The 20,837-nt window shown below is 42.9% G+C and overlaps 1 protein-coding gene across 3 annotated transcripts; it reads right to left on the bottom strand.

Annotated features, from left to right (window-relative positions):
• Window positions 1-106: 106 nt before the first annotated feature.
• Window positions 107-18,823, bottom strand: LOC118393034 (uncharacterized). 3 transcript variants are annotated; one of them, XM_035785225.2, is made up of 20 exons: window positions 18,768-18,823; window positions 14,576-14,751; window positions 13,395-13,679; window positions 13,079-13,230; window positions 12,798-12,951; window positions 9,347-9,536; window positions 9,129-9,223; window positions 8,855-9,041; window positions 8,629-8,726; window positions 8,253-8,406; window positions 7,956-8,074; window positions 7,538-7,690; window positions 7,244-7,357; window positions 5,064-5,131; window positions 4,733-4,844; window positions 3,399-4,470; window positions 2,229-2,377; window positions 1,897-1,966; window positions 1,594-1,786; window positions 107-1,501 (listed from the first exon to the last, which is right to left on the bottom strand). In XM_035785225.2, the coding sequence occupies exons 2-20, from the start codon at window positions 14,679-14,681 to the stop codon at window positions 989-991; spliced, it is 3,984 nt and encodes a 1,327-aa protein (XP_035641118.1). In that variant the 5' UTR covers window positions 14,682-14,751; window positions 18,768-18,823; the 3' UTR covers window positions 107-988. The 3 variants fall into 3 exon arrangements, with proteins under 3 accessions (XP_035641118.1, XP_035641120.1, XP_035641117.1); XM_035785227.2 differs by having other exon boundaries at window positions 107-1,468; window positions 1,897-1,981; XM_035785224.2 differs by having other exon boundaries at window positions 1,897-1,981.
• Between the last annotated feature and the right edge of the window lie 2,014 nt (window positions 18,824-20,837).

Below are 20,837 nucleotides of genomic sequence, written 5' to 3' on the forward strand. Positions count from 1 at the left end.
CAGAATTCTAAATTGTTACACAGTCATGTCTGAGGGATGAATTCATGGACATTTGGTAGTTAAATCCAGATAATGAAATTCATGATTAAATTTTGAGACATTGGGACTTAAGCCCTGTCGTCATAACATCTTCCTTTGGTTTCAGCACAGAAGTAACAGTCTGTTTATGGCCCAACAGAGAGAGAGAGGGGGGTTACCTGAATAGGATGTGTACAGCAACAAAGATTGCAATATTTTGTACACCTCTGTTTTCTCCTTAGCTTTTTTCATTGTAGAATATACAACTGATAAAAATTTATTTGCACATTCAAACTAGTTTATTACATTTACATTTAAGTCATTTAGCAGACGCTCTTATCCAGAGCGACTTACAAATTATGAAGTATATAAATATAATGGACATGTACACAACACTATATACTCAGTAAAGTCAGAAACCATGGCATGTAGAGGATTATGGAAGCAGTTAATACTTTTTTGCCTATATTACATTGTTTTTGCTTCCTATGAATACATTATTTTAGGCCTAAAGAACCATTATGTAACTGACATTTGTAATACACATAGAAAACATAATACATTGTTTCCCTATTCAAAGGCTTTCAGTAGTAAGAAAATAAAAAACTGAACAGAAATAATGTATATGAATAAATTATTCTCGTGATTTTTCTTTGCAAAGGACAGAAACAGAATACATTGACATTACTTTGTTATTGACACATTTGTAGCTGACTGGTACAGTATGTGTAGAGCATTTTAGGTTGATTAAAGGCATCAGAGTAAAGGCAGTTGTCCTATAGTCTTCAGTGGATGGTTCCAGAATCCAGATGGATCCCTCTTTTTGATACACACACATTCTCCTCACCACCGTCAGAACAAGACAGTTGAAATGTGAAGACGACCAACAATCCAGCCAAACTCTCCAGTGGAGACTAATGGCAACATCTGTGTTGGAATAATCTCTCCATCTGCCTTTCCCTCTATCTAGTTACTTACTCTGGCGCACGGTAGGAGCCGATTGGTCATGCTCCTGACTATGGGCCAATCGGGAGCTGAGCTGGGGCCCTGGTGCAGTAGCGGTGGTAGCATTGATCTGGGTGACGGCTGCCACAGTCGTGGTGGTGGAAGCAGGGACTGCTGGGTAGAAGTGGACATCAACGGCGACGGTGGTAAGGCCCAGGGAGATGCAGTGGGAGAGGAGGAGGGGGGCATTACTGTGGCAGATGCTGACACTGTGGCGGACCGGTGTGGCATAGGGCTCAGCTGTCTGGAGGGTCAGGGAGGAGCGCAGGCTTTCCTCACGCACAGGAGGTGGGGAAGGAGAGAGAGAGGGGGGATGGGGTAGGATTTCTTGGCCCTGGCATTGTCCGTATTCTACTCCTCCGCCCCCCCAGTCCTCCACACACTGCAGCTGGATACTGGGGTGAGACAGGCTGCATTCCTTCTCTTCATCCAGGAAGTGGTCAACCTGAAGTGGAAAGGATCCAGACAGCTGCTGCAACTGAATTTGTAATATATTGGTATGGTAATGTGTGGGAAATGCTATATTTGAACCAATTTTACATATTCATGCACGCGCACACACACACTGACCTGTGTGTCTTCGCTGGGCTCAAGATAGGTGTCTGCTATGAACGAGTGTTCTGGAGTGTGCGGGGGCTGTGTGTCATCAGAGGCAGGGTCTATCATCACAGTGACTGGGCTGGGGGCAGGAGGCCTTGCGCGTGTATCTGATGTGTTGGGGCTTTGTTCAATCACAGCCACCAAATCATCATCCTCAAATGCCCTTTCAGAACAGAGGATACATATACTTAATATTAGCCATTAGGGAAAGTACGGTCCTATTTTCATAGAGATATCCTCCACAACAAAAACAATAGTGCTGAAACCAGTCACCTGTTCTCATAGGTCCTCCCAGTGTCCAGACGTTCAGCATGTCTGCATGGGACGCCCAGGTTCCTGGGAACTGTGGAAGACAAGGCTAATGGGATTCAATAAGAGAAATTAATATTTCCACTTCTGACTCAATGCAGGGTTTAAATCACATACAGAATCTTGGGAATGAGCAAAACAATTTTGATATTTTTTATAGGGGTTCCCACATTCCTAGGGGGTGACCTGGTTTGTTATGAGAGTGTCTTGTCTTAGAGTATTTTAAACAATGAGTACAGTATGCCAAAGGGTGGACAATAGGAGGAAGTTACAGTGAGCTAAACAGGCCCACTGACTTCTAATAGTGGGGACAGGCTCGTTCTTCTGGACCAGGGAGTAGAAGGCCATGGTGATGAAGATGAAGGCCATAGACACACCCACTCCCACCACGATGGGGATGTCATGTTTCTCCAGCACTGGAAGCCACGGAGGAGGAGGCTTTACTCTGGGGGAGGAGAGAGAGGGAATGAGACAGAGCGAGAGAGAGTGTTCAATTATTCTCATTGTTAATGGTGATTATAATTGTCTGTAGATCCAAATACAGTATGTAAAAGACTTTGGATATTAGGAGGTTCAGTTGTGATGTACATTTCTCTTGCAACATTATCCAATCAAAATCATTAGGAACATAACCAAGTCATGGTCTCATCATGCAGAACGTTAGGTCGTTACAGTCAACAGAATAATACGCCCAAGTGCATGTCGTAACTCGTGCAACTATGTAAGCAAGATAAAGTGATAGCAGCTGTGGTGGAGTTTCATCTGGAGTTTAAGCCTGTCAGCCCCAGATAGATAAAAGCTGCTTACCGGTATCTACAATCTTCACCAAACCAAATCCGGACATCTTTTGCAGATCATTATCTATTTTGAGAAATTCAGGTCTTGAAAGTTCTTGCATTGATTAAGCCTTGTTGTTGCATTCCATTACCTAAAACATTGAGTATTTTGCTTTTCTCAAATAAATGTATGTACACTGTAACCAGAGACAGTGGAAACTATCCAGCCAGTATGATGTAAGGCAGGGATCATCAACTAGATTCAGTTGTGGCCCGATTTTTACTTGAGCGGATGGTCATGGGGCTGGAACATAATCACGAATATTATGTAGACTGCAAATTGACCGCAAGAAGCCCAAACAGATATAATACTTGCCTAAACCATTTCAAACCTCGCTTAAATTTGTAAACGGTCACATATATCTCTCTATTATGCATGGGAATACTTTGGGGGAAATGTTCCAAATTAAAATAACTTGGAACTGATTTGCTGATGTTTTTACAATCTTTTATGCGCAACAATAAAAATAAAATGTGTTGTTTTTGCTCAGAAAACATGGGGGGGGGTCAAATAAAATCACTTGTGGCGAGCTGCTAGTTGGGGAACCGTGATGTAAGCAGGCAAGCCTGGGAGGAATAAAAGTCCCCTCCGTCTCCCTCCTCCTGTCTCTGTACCGCATGGTGCCCTACCTGGGGTCCTCATTGGTCCTCATGGGGGACTGAGAGGTGTTCCTCTTCAGCCACTCTGTGGGCTCTGTGTCATTGGGCCTGGTTGGTTTGGCTGGATGAGCTGGGTTAGCAGGCTGGCTCGTGTTCTGCTGCAGGGGGTCTGGAGTGGAGGCATAGGGGGCACTAGGGCCCTGGGGGTCAGGGGTGGGGGGTGTGGTGATCAGGTCAGGAAGATGGGTGTTTGAGCCTGAAGGCTGGGTGAGTAGATCTGTACACTGGGTTTGTGTAGGTTCATGCTGGGTTGGTGATGGTTGAGGCTGAGTTTTGGATGGTTGAGTCTGGGTTTGTGAGCGTGAAAACAGGGTGATGGTGCTAGGATCCTGGATATGTGGGTCTGAAGGATTACTTTGAGGTACAGGATGGTGGGTTTGAGCGATTGAGTCGGGAGCATGCAGGCTGTGAATGAGTAGAGACTGAGTCAAAGGTTCTTTGGGCTGGGTAAGAGAATCAGGACGCTGGGTAAAGGGATCAGACGGGTGGCTGGAAGTGTCTGGAAGCTGCGGGAGTGAGACCAGAGACTGGGTAAATCTGCCAATGTGGTTTAGAGGTTTAATTGGTTGCTCAGTGACTTGACGCTGGATATGCATGACTGATGGCTGGTTGTGGAGGCTTTGGGATATGGACTGTGTTAATGGAGATTGGCTATCTGGGACTAAAACCTGCCGTTGTGTCACTGGGGGTGGGTTGTGTGTTAATGTTGGCTGGTTAGGTATTATTTGAATCTGAGTGAGTGGGATGACTCTATGAGTTACTGAAGGCTGTGTGAGTAAGTCTAAGGGTTCAAATAGAGGTGGAGGTAGGGGTTGTAGCACCGGATGCTGGATCTGTGTGACTGGGGACTGGGTTGGATTGGCCGAGGCCAGGTCCAATGGGAGCAGAGAGTGAAGGTCAGGTGGAACCAGCAGTCCTGTTTGTCCTCTGTAGAGACCTGCTAGTCCTAAAGCTGTCTGCCTGAGAGACGAGAGCAGTCGTAGAGTGTCAGGAGTAGACACTTGGGGGATGTCATTGCTTGAGTCTCTTTGAGTTGCTCGGACTGCAAATAGAAAATAATGGTATTAAACTAAACAATGCATGCTAGTAGAACACCAAGAAAACCACTGCTTTCTTTGGGTTTCTAGGCTCAATAGCTGACTGTATAAAGTTGATGTTAGAGAGTGTGATTCAAAATCTAAAGAATGCACGTTACATTAAAAAAAAGTCAAATATTGTTTTGGCAAGTAAATACAGCAAAGGGTAGTTAGTACAAGGATGTGCCTGCACTGCATTCTACAGTTTATGTTTTTGTCTGTACACACCTGTGCTTCCTCCCTGTAGGGAGACACGTGAGTGGGTCATCTCAGAATGCTGAACTAGACTCAGGTCATTACTGGACAGGGGAGTTCTCTGCTCTGCTTCAGTCTTTGGAACCTGCAATTTGTGAAAAGATGTTTGTCAGATGCATACAATTTGGCATTGATAAAATGCATAACACACTGAGCCACTGAAAGCCGTTTTAAATAATTACACAACTGAAGAGAGACACAAAGATGTGACTCGGGATGTTAGACGTGTCTACTACTGAAATGTAAATGTAAATGTAATTATGGTAAACAATTCAGCAGACAAGCGATAGACTTCCACACCAACCTCATTATTACTCACTGCAGATACAATCTGTCTATGCTGCCTTTCTCTATCAGCTGGGTCATCTTCAGCTTAAGATAGAGAAGAAAATTATGAGCATATTTGAATACAGACCCCATAAAGTAACGACTTTTCAAAACTATTTTAATTCAGATCTCAGAAAGTGACTACTTTTTCAAAACTATTTGAATACAGATCCCAGAAAGTAACTATTTTTAAAAACTATTTAAATACAGATCTCAGAAACTATTTGAATAGAGATCCCAGAAGTAACTACTTTTTAAACTATTTGAATACAGGTCTGAGAAAGCAACTACTTAAAATATATATTTTACTTTTCAGAAACTATTGGATTGGCTGCCTTCAACTACTGGTATTGCTGCATCTGGAACTGCATGTTGAAGATTGAAATAAAGGCCTCCCGGGTGGCGCAGTGGTTAAGGGCCATCAGAGTCCCTGGGTTCGCGCCCAGGCTCTGTCGTAACCGGCCGCGACCGGGAGGTCCGTGGGGCGACGCACTATTGGCCTAGCGTCGTCCGGGTTAGGGAGGGCTTGGTCGGTAGGGATGTATCGGAGGACGCATGACTTTCGTCTCTTCCGAGCCCGTACGGGAGTTGTAGCGATGAGACAAGAAAGTAGCTATTACAACAATTGGATACCACGAAATTGGGGAGAAAAAAGGGGTAAAATTATTTTTTTTAAGAAGATTATATTATACACACTATAAAATAAACAATCTTCTGTATTATTCCAATCCTTTTTACCCTCCTTGATCGCCTTTGGCTGTACATGTACTCATGTCGTACACAAAACTATTCGAACTATTGCATTCCATGCCTCAGAAAAGCATACGCGCGACGTCATGTTATTTTTTTCAGGTGGGGAGTAGGCTACATGCAGCTATTTACATGTTTTACACAAAAAATATTATTGACATGTATTTTTACTTTTCCGATAAGTTAAATGCTTGGCTGCCTAGAAAGTTCGGCTGTCCAGAGGTAGAAGGGGGTGAGTAAAGACCGAAATGTGAAGGGAGGGGAGGGTGAGCAGCAGCGACGTTACGCCTATATCACATCGACATTGCGTTTTGTTAAACCAGAAGTACATTAATTTCCAATGGAACGCTGCGTTTGCCTTGCAGCATTGCTCAGCAGAGGCAGTTGCAGTGCGTTATGTGTGGCGCATACATTGTATTTATCGTCGTATGCGTCAAACTGCATGCATAGATCTTTCCTCTTGATATTTTTTTCCCCCGTTTAAAAAAAACATCTTACCTCTTGATCACACCGACTGCTTTATTGCGCAAAATGTTATGTATACCTATATTTTGCTACCATTTCTGTCAAATCCAATGTATGCACTTGCCAATGCAATGTAATGCTGGCAAGGCAAACGCAACATTCCATTGGAAATGAATGTAATTTTGGTGTACCAAAATGCAAAGATGATGTAGGTGTGATAGAAGCATTAGCTTTGAGAAATCGGTTTCAGGAGGGGCGGGGTGGGGCGAAAACGATTTATCTGTAGCAACACCCTTAATTTTATGATACCTGAAAATACTGAAGAGAAATTCAAAGCCAATTGCAAACAGCAAGTTGGATGCTTAGCAAAAACAACTTTGAACCTCTTTGTCCATCTGAAGGAAAGTGTTCTTGTTTCAAACACACACTATAACATTTATAAAGGGATAGTTACGCTGAATACAAACTAACATGATTTTCCACCTACCTTGGCCATAGTTTATTCAAGAAGGTCGTTTTTTATATATTTAGTTTCCTTTCAACACTTAATAGACATATTTTGTTACTGTTATCATTCTCAATAACACTTAACATTAAATTGGTATTGTGCCTGTGTAATAAAACTGTCATTTTTGGAGCAACATTTTATTAGTATGTTGTTCCATAATACTTTGGTAATTGCATAGCAATGCGCTGAGAGATTTTGTGACTACTGTACACAAGAGGAAAAGTGATGCACTATATTGCAATTTCCAAAGTCCTATGTAACAACAATGTTTCTATTGTAATAATCAAAGTTACTACACATGTATAAGAAGTTGATGTCAAGTGTATTACCTTATGTCTCACTCATTTATGAATATATATATTTGTTAGTCATTTTGAAGCTGCAAAAGTGGTCTACTTTAATGTTGAAGTAATATCATAAAGACATGGTTAAACCAGAGATGGTGAGGGTGGCTCTTCTCTGCTGTCGTCCCACTATGTTCTCAGCGGTACAGTGATAGTCCCCTGCATCAGACACCTGAACACTGGAGATATGCAGAGCCCCTTCATCTGCACACACATGAAGGCACAGTCACACATTCACCAAAGCTCTCATTATTCTCCTTAACACCGATCTCATCTCTTCAGATCTGTAAACACTAGTAGAATGGATTTATGCCATCATAAGGGAATGTGGTAGGGTATCTTTCTTGGCAGGTGTAAGTTGTATTTAAAATGTGACTGGCTCACCATCTACATGCCTCTCCAGGGTTGGGGTGATGGAGTGTCCCCTGGTCCAGGTGTACCTGATGGGGAGGTCCCCCACTGCCCTGCATGGCAGGACCACATAGGACCCCTCTGAGCTGCTCACTGCCCCCAGGAAGGACACTATGATGGGGCTTACTAAGCCAGAGAGAGGGGGAGAGAGAGAGAGCACCACATTGTCTCAATACATTCAGATACTAAGCACCTTAAACACACCTGAGCTTCACTTCCGGCTAATGTGATGAAGTTAACTTTGTTGTCCATACATGGAATATAGGCCAAGATTTGTAGCATGATCAAAAGTTCTCGGCTCTATTAAGTCATCCAGTCATCCATTATACACACACTTCTATAGTATAACATCAAACAGACGGTGTGTACTGTATTGGGGAAGGTAAGTTACCAGCGACACGTAAAGTAGCTGTTCTCCGGTCATGCCCCACAGTGTTGGAGGCTTCACAAGTGTACGTGCCCTCATCATAGCTCCTGACAGACAGGATGTAGAGGGTAGTGTTTCTCACGCTGAGAACAGAGAAGCTTGTCATTCATTACCACAAGAAGGTTAGTGGTCTGCAAGCTAATGGTTCCTGACAGATTGGTTGATTACGCCAAATACTTCTTCTAGTGATCAGTAACACAAGACTGTGTTCGCCCACTGAGCTAAAGCCTCACAGAACCACCTCTGTTACACTGAACGTACCCCACAGCGATCTTGCCACCAGTCTGAATGGAGCGTCCCTGTTTGGACCAGACAATGGAGGGGAGGGGCTGTCCCCAGACCTGGCACTGGAACACCACCTGGGCCCCTACAGGGACTGTCACCACTTGTGGCCACAGCCTCACCGAGGGAGATGCTGGTGGTCATGGGGAGGAGGAAGAATAGGCTGGTTAGCTTGTTACTTCTGTACCTAAGGAAGTATATCTCAGATAATTAACTGTGTCTTAGATTATGATTGCAAGTGTATTTGTATGAATATTAACGTGCTGTATCAGGTATCATCCTGAATATCTCTTATACAGACACATGGCTAGACAATAATAAGCCTACATCCTGTGTGATGTCATACAGTATCTACCCAGAACGGTCAGTCTGGCAGCTCTGGAGGTCACAGATCTGTACAGGTAGACATTGGATGCTCTGCAGAAGTAGACTCCACTGTCTGTGTCATAGACACTGGAGAAACAAGCAGTTAATTACAGCTTGAAACTGTCTGGTTTCACTGGAGGATTACCATCATACAGAAAAATAATCTAGTCATAAGCTAGACACTCTGTATACACACACACACTGTACACACACACCTGTGGAAGATGAGGTCTCCACTAGGCCTGACAGTGAAGTGTGTCTTGAGAGCGAGGAGGCGGTTGTTTTTGAACCAGGACACTGTTGTTGGAGGCCTGCTGTAGGGGGGTCTACAAACCAGAGTAACAGACTCCCCCATCCTCACAGACTTGTTGGTAGGCTGCTGGACAAAGGTCCACCCCATCACTGTAGAGAGGGAGGGAGGTACTGTATGTCAGTAAAGGGGCTAGTATAGATATGATATTTGGGTTTGATTGACAACAACCAGAGCACCTGCTGGAAGGAGAAAGGCAGTCTTAGACCTGACTGTCTCCCTCTTGTTCCTGGCCTCACAGTGGTAGGAACCCTCATCATCCTCAGACACGTTCCTGGGGATAAAGGGCACAGCACACCACACACATTAATATCACTTGTGTTATCGCTGCTTGCTTTTTGCATTTGATTTAAAGGTAAACAACTTTTATAATGTCTTAATGTCCTCAAGATCTCACTTGAAAACAAGCAGCTGTCCCTTGTTCTGCAGACTCAAGCCAGAGTTGTTCACAAGGAGATGGCTGTCTTTGAACCATTGCACTGTGGGAGGCGGTAAGCCTCTGACAACACAGCGCATGGAGGCCTCCGTCTCTATGGCAACTGTGATGTTGTCAGGGCCCCGAGTGATCTGCAGCCTTGTAGGGACTCCTACAACAGAAAAACAACAGAACAGCAACAGAAAAACATGGGGGTGTGCCTCAATACTATATAGTGGCTTTCTTTCCTAAGTTCAGTTTCCTCATGTTTAGTTGCCCTACTTTAGTCAACCTTGATTTAGCATACAGCATATGATTTGGATCAGTTACAGGAATGATGTATACATTGATACAGTAGTGTTAAGTAAATGCAGCAAAAAAAGAAACATCCCTTTTTCAGGACCCTGTCTTTCAAAGATAATTAGTACAAATCCAAATAACTTCACAGATCTTCATTGTAAAGGGTTTAAACACTGTTTCCCATGCTTGTTCAATAAAACATAGACAATTCATGAATATGCACCTGTGGAACGGTCATTAAGACACAAACAGCTTACAGATGGTAGGCAATTAATGTCACAGTTATGAAAACTTAGGACACTAAAGAGGCCTTTCTACTGACTGAACAACACCAAAAGAAAGATTCCCAGGGTCCCTGCGTGAACGTGCCTTAGTCATGCTGCAAGGAGGCATGAGGATTGCAGATGTGGCCAGGGCAATAAATTGCAATGTCCGTACTGTGAGATGCCTAAGGCCCATACAGGGAGACAGGATGGACAGCTGATCGTCCTCACAGTGGCAGGGCACGTGTAACAATGCCTGCATAGGATCGGTACATCTGAAAATCACACCTGCGGGACAGGTACAGGATGGCAACAACAACTGCCTGAGTTACACCAGGAATGCACAATCCCTCCATCCCTCCATCAGTGTCCGCAATAGGCTGAGCAAGGATGGACTGAGGGATCGTAGGCCTGGTGTAAAGAAGGTCCTCACCAGACATCACTGGCAACAACGTTGCCTATGGCCACAAACCCACCGTCGCTGGACCAGCGGTTTTGTCTCACCAGGGGTGATGGTCGGATTCGCGTTTATCGTCGAAGCAATAAACGTTACACCGAGGCCTGTACTCTGGAGCAGGATCGATTTGGAGGTGGAGGGTCCGTCATGGTCTGGGGCGGTGTGTCACAGCATCATCGGACTGAGATTGTTGTCATTGCAAGCAATCTCCTCCCGCATGACAATGCCACCAGCCATACTGCTCGTTCTGTGTGTGATTTCCTGCAAGACAGGAATGTTAGTGTTCTGCATTGGCCAGTGAAGAGCCCGGATCGCAATCTCATTGAGCACGTCTGGGACCTGTTGGATCGGAGGGTGAGGGCTGGGGCCATTCCCTCCAGAATTGCCCGGGAACTTGTAGGTGTCTTGGTGAAAGAGTGGGGTAACATCTCACACCAAGAACTGGCAAATCTGGTGCAGTCCATGAGGAGAGATGCACTGCAGTACTTAATGCAGCTTGTAGCCACACCAGATACTGACTGTTACTTTTGATTTTGACCCCCCCCCTTTGTTCAGGGACACATTATTCCATTTCTAATAGTTACATGTCTGGGGAACTTGTTCAGTTTATGTCTCAGGTGTTGAATCTTGTTATGTTCATACAATTATTTACACATGTTAAGTTTGCTGAAAATAAACGCAGTTGACAGTGAGAGGACATTTCTTTTTTTGCTTAGTTTAAAGTAAAAATACTTCAAAGTTCTAAAAAGTTCAAAGTCATTTTTAGGGGTATTTGTACTTTACTAAGCCAAGGCTTTCAACTCTGTCAATCACCACATTCTTATCGGCAGACTCAATAGCCTCGGTTTCTCAAATGACTGCCTCACCTGGTTTACCAACTACTTCTGTGACAGAGTTCAGTGTGTCAAATCGGAGGGCCTGTTGTCCGGACCTCTGGCAGTCTCTATGGGGGAGCCACAGGGTTCAATCCTCAGGCTGACTCTTTTCTCTGTATACATCAATGATGTCGCTCTTGCTGCTGGTAATTCTCTAATCCACCTCTACGCATACGACACCATTCTGTATACTTCTGGCCCATCTTTGGACACTGTGTTAACCAACTTCCAGACAATCTTCAATGCCATACAACTCTCCTTCCGTGGCCTCCAACTGCTCGCTGCCCACACCTGCCCGCCCGTCCAGCATCACTACTCTGGCCGGTACTGACTTACAATATGTGGACAACTACAAATACCTAGGTGTCTGATTAGACTGTAAACTCTCTTTCCAAACTCACATTACACATCTCTAATCCAAAGTTAAATCTAGAACCAGCTTCATATTTCGCAACAAAGCATCCTTCACTCATGCTGCCAAACATACCCTCGTAAAACGGACTATCCTACCGATCATTGACTTCGGCGATGTCATTTACAAAATAGCCTCCAACACTCTACTCAACAAATTGGATGTAGTCTATCACAGTGCCATTAGTTTTGTCACCAAAGCCCCATATACTACCCACCACTGCGACCTGTATGCTCTCGTTGGCTGGCCCTCGCCTCATACTCGTCGCCAAACCCACTGGCTCCAGGTCTTCTACAAGACCCTGCTAGGTAAAGTCCCGCCTTATCTCAGCTCACTGGTCACCATAGCAGCACCCACCTGTAGCACGCGCTCCAGCAGGTATATCTCACTGGTCACCCCCAAAGCCAATTCCTCCTTTGGCCGCCTCGACTTCCAGTTCTCTGCTGCCAATGACTGGAACAAACTGCAAAAATCTCTGAAGCTGGAGACTCTTACCTCCGTCACTAGCTTTAAGCACCAGCTATCAGAGCAGCTCACAGATCACTGCACCTGTACATAGCTCATCTGTAAATAGCCCATCCAATCTACCTCATCCCCATACTGTATTTATGTATTTATTTATTTATCTTGCTCCTTTGCACCCCAGTATCTCAACTTACACATTCTTCCTCTGCACATCCTACCATTCCAGTGTTTAATTGCTATATTGTAATTACTTTGCCACCATGACCTATTTATTGCATATATATATATATATATATATACATTATATACATATATATATTTTACTACTGTATTATTGATTGTATGTTTAGTTTATTCCATGTGTAACACTGTGTTGTTGTATGTGTCGAACTGCTTTTCCTTATCTTGGCCAGGTCGCAGTTGCAAATGAGAACTTGTTCTCAACTAGCCTACCTGGTTAAATAAAGGTGAAATAAAGGTGAAATCTTTACCTTCATAGTTAGACAATTGTGTACTGTTTCCACCACTGCTTTCATACAGGATACAGAGACAGAAACAGACCGACCTCAACACTAGTTCCGTCATCCATGCTGTTCTAAGAGGACAGGACAGGGCAGACAGAAGGGATAGGGAGTAGGGGAGAGGCTGTGCATTGTCTCACCTTGTACTGTGAGTGTAGCTGCCTTGCTTTCCCGGCTGGTGTTCAGTAAGGTGTTGTGTGTGACACAGACGTATTCCCCGTCGTCCTCTATTGAGACATTAGAGAGGTGAAGAGTGCCTGAGGTCTTCCTCTGGTTACCCCCTCCATATTGACCCTGGAGAAACACACTTTGTATTTAAACATACACAGCCACACACAATCAAATGTACATACACAAAGACATAAAGATGGACATGCGATCAAATCCATACAATACATGCAAAGCCTAATGCATTTGATACCTGAATCTGAGCGCCTTTGGTAAAGAGTGTGTTGTCTTTGAGCCAGGTGATGTGTGCTGGGGGGGAGCTGTCCCCTGAGACACACTGGAGGAACACTGGCCGACCCTCACTGACTGTCTGAGACTGAGGACTGAAGAACACCACCTCCAGGTCTACACACAAAGACACACAGTATCAAACAAAGAATCCAATGTATCTATGTTTTTCTAATTTCCGAGACAGATTTCACAAAAAAGCCAGATAATATTTTTATTAAAGCTAATGCATTGTATTATTTCAGCAGAAGCATATAGAAGAGCTGAGAAGGCCAACTAACCAGCTTCCATCACTTGGACAACAGTCATGATGTGTTTGGCTCCAATGCCTGCACTACAGACATATCTCCCCAGGTCCCCCTCTCTCAGCTGGGGGAAGAACAGAGATCCGTTGGCCAATTGGTGGATCCCTTTGCCAGGACCAGGAGTCAATGCTGCTGGCTCTCCACTGGCCCTCTCCCATCTAACAGACAGTTCCCCCTGGCTGCTGGAGTCATACACTGCACAGTACAGTGTGAGGGGAGCACCCAGTACACCAACACCGTCCTCTGGATGGGTGGAAAACACTGAACACAGACACAAGTGTGAGATACAAACCGGAGAGAGAGAACAGGCGGCAAATTGACAAACTGTATTCTGAGACTTCCCTATTAAGGCTTGATCCTATAAGTTATATTAAGTAAGACATGAGACCCAGTCAGTCTAATTGTCAGTATCTTGTCATAGGAAAGGATACAGAAATGATCAGTGCACCAGGTGGGCACCTACATTGCTAGTTATGTATAGTAAAAATGATACTTTACTTCAAAACATTAATGTTAGATGCAATCATTGACAGTGAAGTACCCAGCAAAAGTGAGTATTGTTTTGAGTTATTACTCTACAGAATAACATTTTAAAAACATAACAGGATTCAATAACATTAATATATGAATTTACTACAAATCTAATGATTGAATATGTTCCCAAACATCCAGTCTACCTGAAGACTGAGAGAAATCACAGATTACAGTGTGGTGTGAAGCTGCATGTTGCTAGGAGACAGAGGAAGCTGAAGCAGGTTTTTTTTTAAAGCCTTTTGTCACATTATACATGGGGTATGGAAATTAGCATTGGGACTATTTAGAAAAACTGGTCTCGATCATTGCAGAAATCATGATAGAATTTAATTGATACATAATTATCTCGTAGTATTAGTGTTGCAATTCATAAAGGTGGACCTATCTCTAATGAAAACATTGTTCTGTAAGTGTCATTAATGATATGACGAGAAAAAGATCACCAGTATTATGCAATAATTGTGCAGCAACCAGTCTATGCATTAATTATGGATACAATCATTAGGGAACACCAAGTTCATGACCACATTTGGCCCCACTCTTTAATATTAAACGGCATTAACAGCAACAAAAGGGAGAGCATACATACTGTAAACCCTGTGTTTAGTTTGCCTCTCACTCACCCAGGTCAGACAGGGCTGGTTGACCATGAAGAGAGCAGGAGAGAATGAGCAGCCAAAGGTGAGAGGTCACAGGAGGGGAACTGCAGACAAACATAGACTCGAGCATCTTACTGCAGGGCTCCACCTGACACTGAGGTCCAGAGAGGCTCGTCCATGGCACCAGCAGTGTACGTGTCCTGAGAAACATTGTGCCCATCATCTTATATAAGTAGGTTTAAAAAAGGTAGCTTGGATGACCAGTTCAATCAGGGGCCTAGTTTATTTCAAATTTTCCCTGTGTTGTTTGCAATTATGAATCTCATTGTGGATTTATTATAGTGCATAACTAATAATATTTTGCCTCCAAAGTTGTTGCCAATTGTGTTGCACTACTGCAGATCTTTTGTGCATGTGCATGTGTGTATGCATTTTCTCAGTGCTCCATGTAATATATGAAAGAGCTCACTTAGCACCACTCTCTGTCTCTCTCTGTATGATACCTATTTTGGTTGTGTGTTTCAGTGGCACCGCGATGGCAGTGGAGCATTGTCTGTTCCTAGCCTCTTTCCTCTCTTCAATGGGCCAGCCACTTCATCCTCCAGTTCAGCAGCAGCAGCCCCTCCACTCAATGAAGGTGACATGAAAAGGACTGCGGAGCTTTGTACTGTGAAGATCAGTTATCATCAGCCCCCCTGGAAGAAAGCTGCCTGTCTGATCACATGGGCTTTCATGCTCAGCCCAACATGTCCATGTAAGGATAGAATGACTATGATGTGACAGTTGGTGCTCATAGAGGCATGTGTTTCACGCACATGAACATTGATTTTAAAAGTATGGAAACATACAACACCAAAGGCAACAAAGCTTACACTTCAATTTCCATTCAATGTAAATATTTGAAGTAGACGCCTAACAATTCGACACTAATTTAAGTGTAACAGTGCAGGCAGTGTGGACACAGAAAACTTAACCCATTAGAGGCGATGTCCGTGCCCCCACATAAAATTAATTAGCATAATAACTAAAAATCTAAACAGAATCAGTCAGTTTAAGCTAGAGATATATTTTTGCATTGTATGCATCTCAATCTGTGGTGACAGTTAGGAGCAGTGTTTGTCAGACCATGAATTGTCCTGAAAATCAGTCTTCTCACAAAATCGTCTGTAGCGTCCAAGTTTGTAGGTCTGGCCTACAATCTACACCGAACAAAACTATAAATGCAACAAATAAATATTTTCAAAGATTTGACTGAGTTACAGTTCATATAACGAAATCAATTAAATGAAATAAATTAATTTGGCCCTAATCTATGAATTTCACATGACTGGGAATACAGATACCTTTTTTAAAAAGTAGGGACTTGGATCAGAAAACCAGTCAGTATCTGGTGAGACCACCATTTGCCTCATGCAGCGCGGCAGATCTCCTTCGCATAGAGTTGATCAGGCTGTTGATTGTGACCTGAGGAATGTTGTCCCACTCCTCTTCAATGGCTGTGTGAAGTTGCTGGATATTAGCTGGAATTGGAACATGCTGTCATACATATCGATACAGAGCATCCCAAACATGCTCCTGGGGTGACATGTCTGGTGAGTATGCAGGCCATGGAAGAACTGGGACGTTTTCAGATTCCAGGAATTGTGTACAGATCCTTGGGATATGAGGCAGTGCATTATTATGCTGAAACATGATGTGATAGTGGTGGATGAATGGCACGACAATGGGCCTCAGGATCTCGTCACGGTATCTCTGTGCATTCAAATTGCAATCGATAAAATGCAATTGTGTTAGTTGTCTGTAATTTATGCCTGCCCATACCATGACCCCTCAAGTAACAGACACATCTCAAAATCAACTGTTCAGAGAACCAACCGCTGTGTCTTTGTGAGACGCAGAGTAGGTGAACGGATGATCTCCGCATGTGGTTCCCACCGTGAAGCATGGAGGTGTAATGGTGTGGGGTGCTTTGCTGGTGACACTGTCAGTGATTTATTTAGAATTCAAGGCACACTTAACCAGCGTGGCTTCCACAACATTCTGCAGCGTTACGCCATCCCATCTGGTTTGCTCTTAGTGGAACTATCATTTGTTTTTCAACAGGACAATGACCCAACACACCACCAGGTTAAGGGCTATTTGATCAAGAAGGAATGAGATGGTTTGGGATGATTTGGACCGCAGAGTGAAGGAAAAGCAGCTAACAAGTGCTCAGAATATGTGGGAACTCCTTCAAGACTGTTGGAAAAGCATTCTAGGTGAAGCTTGTTGAGAGAGTGTGCAAAGCTGTCATCAAGGTGGCTACTTTGAAGAATCTCAAATATAAAATATATTTAGATTTTTTTCAATTAAAATTAAATAAATCTTCTTCGGGCTAGGGTCCTTTTTTCTCAATTTCCACCTGACTGACGTGCCCAAAGTAAACTGCCTGCTGCTCAGGCCCTGAAGCCAGGATATGCATATACTTGGTACCATTGGAAAGATGACACTTTGAGTTTGTATAAATGTTAAAATAATGTAGGAGACTATAACACAATAGATATGGTAGGAGAAAATCCAAAGAAAAACCAACCAGATTTTTTTTGAGAGAGAGCCCATGCTATTACAATGGAACGTAATAGGGGCATTCTGAAATCTAGCTCTCAGGATGCAATTCCTATGGCTTCCACTGGATGTCAGCACTCAATGCTCAAGGTTTCAGGCTTGTTTCCTCCAAAACGAGTAAGAATAATGAGTTTTACAACAGGGACACAGACTTGGAAATTTGTGAATGCTTGCGTGATGAAGAGGACACATACTTGCTAATATTGTTTTCCTATTGAACATACTTCTTTCCGTATGAAATATTATAGTTTAATGACATTTTTGGGTGTCTGAGGATTGGATAGAAACATATTTTGACTTCTTGAACTTCTTGAAGTTTAGGGGTAGATTTTCGGATTCCTATCTTGGCATGCTGAACGAGTGGATTACTCAAATCGATGGCGCCAACTAAACTGACTTTTTGGCATATAAAGAAGGATTTTATCTAACAAAACGACACTACATGTTATAGCTGGGACCCTTTGGATGACAAATCAGAGGAAGATTTTCAAAAGGTCAGTGAATTTGTAATCGCTATTTGTGAATTTATGAAACCTATACCGGTGGAAAAATATTTTGATGTGGGGCGCCATCCTCAAACAATCACATGGCATGCTTTCGCTGTAAAGCCTACTGTAAGTCGGACAGTGCAGTTAGATTAACAAGAATTTAAACCGATATAAGACACTTGTATGTACCTAAATGTTTAATATACATAATTTGTATGATTATTTATTTGACTCCCTCCAGTTTCACCGCTAGCGGGATGCCTAACCTTAAGTTAAGTTTTTTGGTTACTACATGATTCCAAATATGTTATTTGATGTTATTTGATGTCTTAGAATAATTTGTTAACCACTATGATAGTGAAAGTGGTCCCATGGCCATGGACCCTGGCTGGTAGTGGAAGTGCTTGATAGTGGCCATGTGAATGGGCACTTACGTACCTGACTCATCTGGCATGGGAAGCAGAGCCAGCAGTGGGTATGCTAACACACAGCTATCTGATGAGGGCCTGGGGGTGTGTGTTTGCTTTGCCTCACAGCAGACCATTTACCTCACAAGCAGTTTAGCAAGTCATTAAGATTGGATTTCATCTCTCACTCAAGCACTTAAATGCTCTGTCTCTCTTTTCCCTAAGATTTTCTGTGTTTTGGTTTCAGATGTCTTGCATTATTTGTCAGCAGCATTTCTATGTAAAAGAACACTCATACTCCAATGAGACAGGCTCCCAAACCATCAAAATGCAATCAATTTGTTTTTGAATAATACATTATTTATGTGTAATATTGAAAACATACATAGACGCATGAAAATAATTCCAGTGCTTGTAAAAGGCCACTGCAACATTACCAAATGAATATGAAATGTAATTACCAGAAAAGCACAAACACCCACTGTAATATGACAGTATATTTGAATGTAACTGCAACTAGCACTATTGTTATTGGAACTAACACTATAGCTTTAAACTATTCAAATGAATGACCAAATAAAATGCAGAAAGCATGTAAGTGTTTCCTATTTTAGCAAAATAACTCAAATGACAAGACAACCTTTGCTTATGCTACTTATTTGCAAGTTATAGAAATATGAAACACAGTTTTATGATGTATAAAGTAATATACTCTACCTTCATCCAGTAGATCTCTCCAGCTCTCTCCAGTCTGTGCAAACCCTCCGTTCGTCAGCTGCATATGCTTAGGTTCCAGGTGGAAAGGACAAGCCACGCTCACTTGTACACACACACACACACACACACACACACACACACACACACACACACACACACACACACACACACACACACACACACACACACACACACACACACACACACACACACACACACACACACACACACACACACACACACACACACACACACACAAACAGAAGAGCAGAGCGTAATCCAATTATAGCCATAGTAAAGAACAAAACCACCTTCACACACATGAGAACAAGGAGATCCCAAATGTTCCACTTCCAACAGTATTATAACAAGCTTATTATCACCATACAATACTAAGTATTGTGTTTCTATTATTGTTCCCAGTGAAGGAGCACTGATGAGTTGAGAAAGAAGACATACATAGATAATGAAAATTCATATGAATTATAACTCATTAATATGTTTAACCATTCAGTTCATGCCAAAATACATTATTTGAATGTACTATCAAGAAGAATATGGGGCATACAGTATGAATCGAATAAAATGTTATTTGGCACATGCGCTGAAAATACAATAGGTGTAGACTTTACCCTGAAATGCTTACTTACGCCTCGACCACTTCGACAGCATCATTGCATTTTGGTGCACCAGAAGTACATTCATTTCCAATGGAACGCTGCGTTTGCCTTGCAGCATTGCCCAGCAGAGACAGTTGCAGTGTGTTCTGTGTGGTGCATACATTGAATTTATCGAACTTATGTGTCAAACTGTATGCGTAGATGTCTTGATAGAAATGGTAGCAGATAGGGAATGTTGAATTTTTGTTTTCCACATATCCAGTAACACAATAAAATAACAATAACAAGGCTATGTACTGGTACTGAGTCAATGTGCATGGTGAAGAGGTAGTTGAGATAATTGAGGTAATATGTACATGTAGGTAGGGGTAAAAGTGACTCTGCACTCAGGACAGATCATAAACAGTAGCAGCAGCACATGTGAAAGTGTGTCTATGTGTGAGTGTGTGTGACGTCAATATGCGTGTGTGTGTTATGTGTGTGTAAGTGTATGTAGTGTCTGTGTGTGTGTGTTTGAATGTTGGATTGTCAGTGTAGTATCCGTGAGTGTGTGGGTAGAGTCTAGTGAGTGAACAGTCTATAATTTGGGTGGCTGGAGTCTGACCATTTTTAGGGCCTTCCTCTGACACCACCTGGTATGGAGGTCCTGGATGGTAGGGAGCTCAGCCCAAATGATGTACTGGGCCGTACACAGTACGCTCTGTAGTGCCTTGCGGTCGGATGCCGAGTAGTACCAAGTGGTGAAGCAGCCAGTCAATATGCTCTCAATGGTGCAGCTGTAGAAATGTTTAAGGATTTGATGGCCCATTCCAAATAATGTCAGCCTCCTGAGGGGGAAGAGGCGTTTTCGTGTCCTCTTTCTTCACAACTGTGTTGGTGTGTTCGGACCATGATAGGTCCTTAGTGATGTGGAAATCTCTGGCAACAAGTCAAAAGAGTTGCCTGTATCCTGAGTGACTAAAACAGGCAGTTCTATAGAATGTCTGTCTGGGCATGAGACAATCTATAGAAGTGGATCTGTTAATGGGCTGTGCATCATGGAATGTGCTCATCATGGAATGTGCTGTCTGTACTGTTTCAGCATTAAATGGGGCTAATGAGAATGACTGCAAGGCAACACCACTCACCAATTATTCATCAGCTTTGGGAATTATGTGTGGTCTTAGATGAGGAAAAACAGAAATTAACACATTATCAAACAATTGATAAAAACTCCATTATGTCATGTAAGATGTTGGTGAGACACTTATCCTATGCAGATTGTTCATAGAAAATAGGGATTTTATGATTGCCTGCACGGAACCCATTAAATTAATCAGAACTGGTGGTTAATGGTAAAGTCTATAGACAAGACTGTCAATTAAGGACACATCAATGCAAGCATTAAAGGATAAGCAGTTTTATTCTACCCATCAGTGGAGGCTGGTGGGAGGAGTTATAGGAGAACAGG

Source organism: Oncorhynchus keta, chromosome 14, assembly GCF_023373465.1.
Source record: "Oncorhynchus keta strain PuntledgeMale-10-30-2019 chromosome 14, Oket_V2, whole genome shotgun sequence".
NCBI lineage: Eukaryota > Metazoa > Chordata > Actinopteri > Salmoniformes > Salmonidae > Oncorhynchus > Oncorhynchus keta.